Genomic DNA, 4,641 nt, shown 5'->3' on the forward strand with positions numbered 1-4,641 from the left:
CCCGACACAAAATTACAAGCACCAGACTTAGAAAATATACTTGTTCAAGTTTAGTTCGAAAATGACAATTAGATCAAATTAGCTATAACTCTCTCAGAAGAAAAGCTCATTTTATTGTTTCTGTATGTAACCTTTATGGTGGTTGTTATGAAATTTTTGTTACTTTGAAATCTAGTTTTGTAGTATAATACACATTACATGGGAATGTTGGATAACGAGTTGGTCTCAAATTTGTGTAGTTAAAGAGATAAAATCATCTTTGATTTGGTTGTGACTTATGAACTCGTGATCATCGTCCAAAATTTCAAGTTAATTTTAGTTTGAGGTCATGAGTTAAAAGGCGATATTAATCTTTATTGACCGACAATACCTAAATGCGATATTAATCTTTATAAATTGTTTGACCAAACTAAGTAATTGACCTCATAAATATCAGTCAAATTCATATATTTCGGCTGTCTAAAAATTTTAAATAGACATTTTTATTGTTCCTAACAAAAACCTATGGCCTCTTTAACGGATGCATTTATTAAAATTGCACTGATTCATGAATAAAAATCGGTATGTTAGAGAATCCAGAATTCATGGTTTCGAGAAATATTATGAATATTATGGTCAATAATATGCTATCTATTCTTGCATACTAGTAAAGGTTTCAAGAGCGCGTTAAATACTTTTGAACTTATTGATTATTCTATTTTATTTATACTAGCATAATCAGACAAAGTAAACGTCATAAAAAATGACAAAGAAAACAGGGGTTATCCAGAGTAAACCCAATATCGATGCTGTCCACGTTATTATTGAATTTGTTCAAGTCGAAATTTTAGAAATTTTAGAGATGGAAAAGATAAATTTGATGAATGTGTGCTAGTAAAGAAATTGAGAGAAACAAACCACAATATTAAAAACACAATATCGTTTGCTAGGAAACACACATGTTACATCTTGCTTTTCATTGTTATCAATGCGCATCACGCTTATTATCTTATCAAATCATTGTATGGGAAATAGAAAAACTATTAATAGGAGGGAAAGTGTAAAATACTTATATAATGATCTTTTATCCCCTTTTTAGTGTGCAAATTTCAGTTTTTTAGTTTCATTTTGTTACTACGAATATTAATTGTATATTTGAGTAAAACCAACAGGGGTATTGAATTTATTTAATTAGTGAATAATTGATTAATAGGATTATTAATTCATTCCATAAATATTCTATATGTATTTTTAGTAATAAATATCCGGACGGTCCCTAAAAAATAGACAACATTGAAACGACAAGAGTTTTAATGCACAATTGGTAAAATAAGAGACAGAAAAAAATTATTGGAGTATTGTTAATGGAGAATATGACTCATCTCATTAGAGAGAAAAAATTTCCTTAAATAGAATTGATCTATTTTTAAGGGATATAATGAATTAATTAGGGGTCTTTGTAGTAATAATTTTCATTTTGTAAAAAATACATATATAAAAAAATATATTATAAATGTATGTGGATGGGACATTGAGGATCTGAATCATGAGATACATAAGATGATGATATATATAGAGAGAGAATTAACAACTTATAATAATGAAAACATGGATACAGGATACATCATAGACATATAATGAGAATTGTCCCTAAGAAATTAAATAAGCTAGAAAGAGAGAAACGAAACTAGTTACTCAAATAAACAGGAGTGTATCATTTGGGGATTGGATGTACACACGCTTTATCCAATTTTGACAAAACACAAGATTAACTAGTTAAACAATTTTTCTCAATCTTAATTAACATCGAATTCAAAATAATAAAAGAATTAAAATAGAACATACTCAATGCAGTAATTGAAGTAAAAAATAACAATAATTATTCATTGTGTAACTGCAAAGTAATCCATGTGTTTTTAACGGGACATGCTTTTTATATGGAATGTAACCATATAATCAAAATCGACTCGTAAAAATCAAGAATGCTAGATTAATATATTGGATTTATTTCACGTTTTCAAAAGTGAAGTACATTTCACATAAGTAACATTTTGAAGCAAAAGTGAATTTAATATCTTAATTAATGGTTCTTTATTACAGAAAATGGATTGAGTAAGCAAATTTACAGAGAGGAATGGAAGAAGAGAGCTCAAAAATTCCATGAGTAGTCTTCATCCATCACCATGACTGGATATTGTAGCAAAGAAGGTTCAAAACTGGTTGAGTAATCTCTCTGATAAGAATCATTTATCAGCAAATCCAAACCGCTGAAATCATCGAACCACATGCTGTCCATCATGATCTCGCTGTCGAAACTCGGCAAGAAATGCAGCTCTTCCAGCACGTTTGTCTGGGAGTACGACGAGGAAGAGGAAGAGGAAGAAGAAGAAGGTGTGGGCTCGTCGCACGAGAGTAAAATCTCATGTGGCTCTATAACCGGAATTTCGTCTATGCAGAAATCGTTGTTGACTATTTCCGTGGGGTCGGATTTGGAATTGTCGACGATTTCTTTTCCTTCGTTGTTCGCTGACTCGGCCGGATTGATCACTTCTTCAACTTTGTTTGCTTCCTCGGGAGGCGGCTTTTCGGATTCGGGTGGTGGCAGAGGCTTGTGGGTAAGGGGGTCAATTCCCATTTTCCGTAACTTCTTTTTAACGTGGGTGTTCCAGTGATTCTTGATCTCGTTGTCTGTTCTTCCCGGGAGATGAGAAGCAATCTTGGACCATCTGCACATTTATTTTTCAGATTAAATATTTAAATTAAAGGAAAGATTTTGGGTGGCAAATTGGCTTTGTCAAGCACTAAAGTGGCAAAATGATGGTGGATTTGTATTCATCAAATGTCTACCACACACTTTGGTAATGAATTGCTGTAAATAGTATTCTATTACATCAGTAGACTGAGAAGTTGAATTTATGTTTTATATCAGAATTCAACTGCTTCTAATTGGCTATTGAACACTTTGGAGTTGGTGAAATTATTATTGGAAAAAATAAAAAATTGATGAAGTAAAAACCTGTTTCCAAGCTGGGCATGAAGGTCAATAACCATCCTTTCTTCATATTCAGAAAGCAGCCCTCTTTTCACATCTGGTCTCAGATAATTAGTCCATCTCAATCTACAACTCTTACCACATCTCAGCAGCCCTGCACCATCACACACAAATTAAGACTCTTCCCTTCTAAGGTGAGGCCAGTTTGGTATGGTAGATAAATAAATAAATAAATAAATCGGGTGTAACAAATACGACGAATAGAAGAAAAAAGAACCTGCAAGTTTAGGGACAGCTCTCCAGCAACATTGGCCATTGGTAATGATAAAATTGATGAGTTTTCTATCTTCCTCGGCAGTCCATGGCCCTTTCTTCAGACCAACTTTGTCACAGCAAGGCTGTCTTCCCATAGTCCTAGCTTGATATGATCACTTCTAACTATCAACAAACCTTGATTTTGAAGCACAATTTGTTACAATGCAGCAGGAAGAATTAATATTGATTGATAAGACTGGAAACTAATTGATCACCACCACACTGCCTACTTATATATATAACACAGAGTTCAGACAGCAAAGGTCCACCCCTAAATAAAATTTTAAAAAAATAAAAGAAAAGAAATTTCAGCACTCCCCTAAACAAATGACACGGTTTTGTATTTTTTTAAATAATAGTAATGTTTAAAATTCATGGTGAAATTATAAGTCATATATAACCCAACCTCTGTCGTGTTCATGTCAACCTCCGAAAGCGCCACATCAACATTCCATTCCCATCTCTTAAATTTCAAGCAATAGATATCTCATACTCAACCAATTTAAACTCCTAAATTATATGGGATTTTTTTTAATTATGTTTCAAATCTATGATGTTCTTACAATTTGACATGTTTGTACAAAATAACATAGCTTGATATCTAAGGTAAATAATTCATATTGGATTTTGACTGAATAAGTTTAATGTGTAAGCATGATAAACGTTTTCACTATAAAGTGTGAGATGTTTCGCAAAGCAGCAAAATCATTGTCATTATTATCTTGTAGGCTAACATTATTTTACTCGCACTCTAAAATGGACCCACATCCTTATGTCCAAAGCAAAATCTGTCCAAGATTAACTAATAACCGAAGATTAAAAGATAAGAAAATGCAGCTGCAGTGAAGTAATTAACAAATCAACTTTACTTCTTCATTTCTTTGAGTGAATAGCAAAGCTAGATATACTTCACATATACATGCATATCTACATAAATCAGTTGATCCTCTAAATTCTCATCATAATATTATTCATTGTACAAATACAGGTGCAGACATCGTTAAATATCAAATAATCATGCACATATATGACTGTTATTTTATGATTACTACTATAATACTATTAATCTAGTCATAGCTGATATTTTTTGGGTTTAATTTCTTAAGAGGCTATCAACCTATTGTGTTTGTCAATAACGATACTAAGCAAAAAAATTGTATTAACATAAGTACTAGTATATATTTTCTTTAATGTATATAGTGAAAAATAATTATTTTATTTATTTGAGATCAATTAGATAATTATATTGTAGAAGGAAAAAAAATTAAAGATATTTATTTGCAAGGGTGAAAACGAGATATCTCATTTGAAAGAAAATGAATGTTTGGCAACTATTTTGATAGTATAAAAATTGT

General features: G+C 31.4%; 1 protein-coding gene across 1 annotated transcript; it reads right to left on the reverse strand.

Annotated features, from left to right (window-relative positions):
* Positions 1 to 1,965: 1,965 nt before the first annotated feature.
* LOC121783214 (transcription factor MYB20-like) lies at positions 1,966 to 3,629 on the reverse strand. The gene is made up of 3 exons (XM_042181221.1): positions 3,249 to 3,629; positions 2,996 to 3,125; positions 1,966 to 2,705 (listed from the first exon to the last, which is right to left on the reverse strand). The coding sequence occupies exons 1-3, from the start codon at positions 3,379 to 3,381 to the stop codon at positions 2,129 to 2,131; spliced, it is 840 nt and encodes a 279-aa protein (XP_042037155.1). The 5' UTR covers positions 3,382 to 3,629; the 3' UTR covers positions 1,966 to 2,128.
* Positions 3,630 to 4,641: the final 1,012 nt, after the last annotated feature.

This window comes from Salvia splendens, chromosome 21, assembly GCF_004379255.2.
Source record: "Salvia splendens isolate huo1 chromosome 21, SspV2, whole genome shotgun sequence".
Classification (NCBI taxonomy): Eukaryota; Viridiplantae; Streptophyta; class Magnoliopsida; order Lamiales; family Lamiaceae; genus Salvia; species Salvia splendens.

Bases quoted from the DNA above. Each gene is read 5' to 3' on its own strand.
- LOC121783214 (XM_042181221.1), bottom strand. From the start codon at position 3,381: ATGGGAAGACAGCCTTGCTGTGACAAAGTTGGTCTGAAGAAAGGGCCA. The intron at 3,126-3,248 runs GTTCTTTTTTCT...GTGATGGTGCAG, and splicing joins AGCTGTCCCTAAACTTGCAG to GGCTGCTGAGATGTGGTAAG. The intron at 2,706-2,995 runs GTTTTTACTTCA...ATAAATGTGCAG, and splicing joins CATGCCCAGCTTGGAAACAG to ATGGTCCAAGATTGCTTCTC.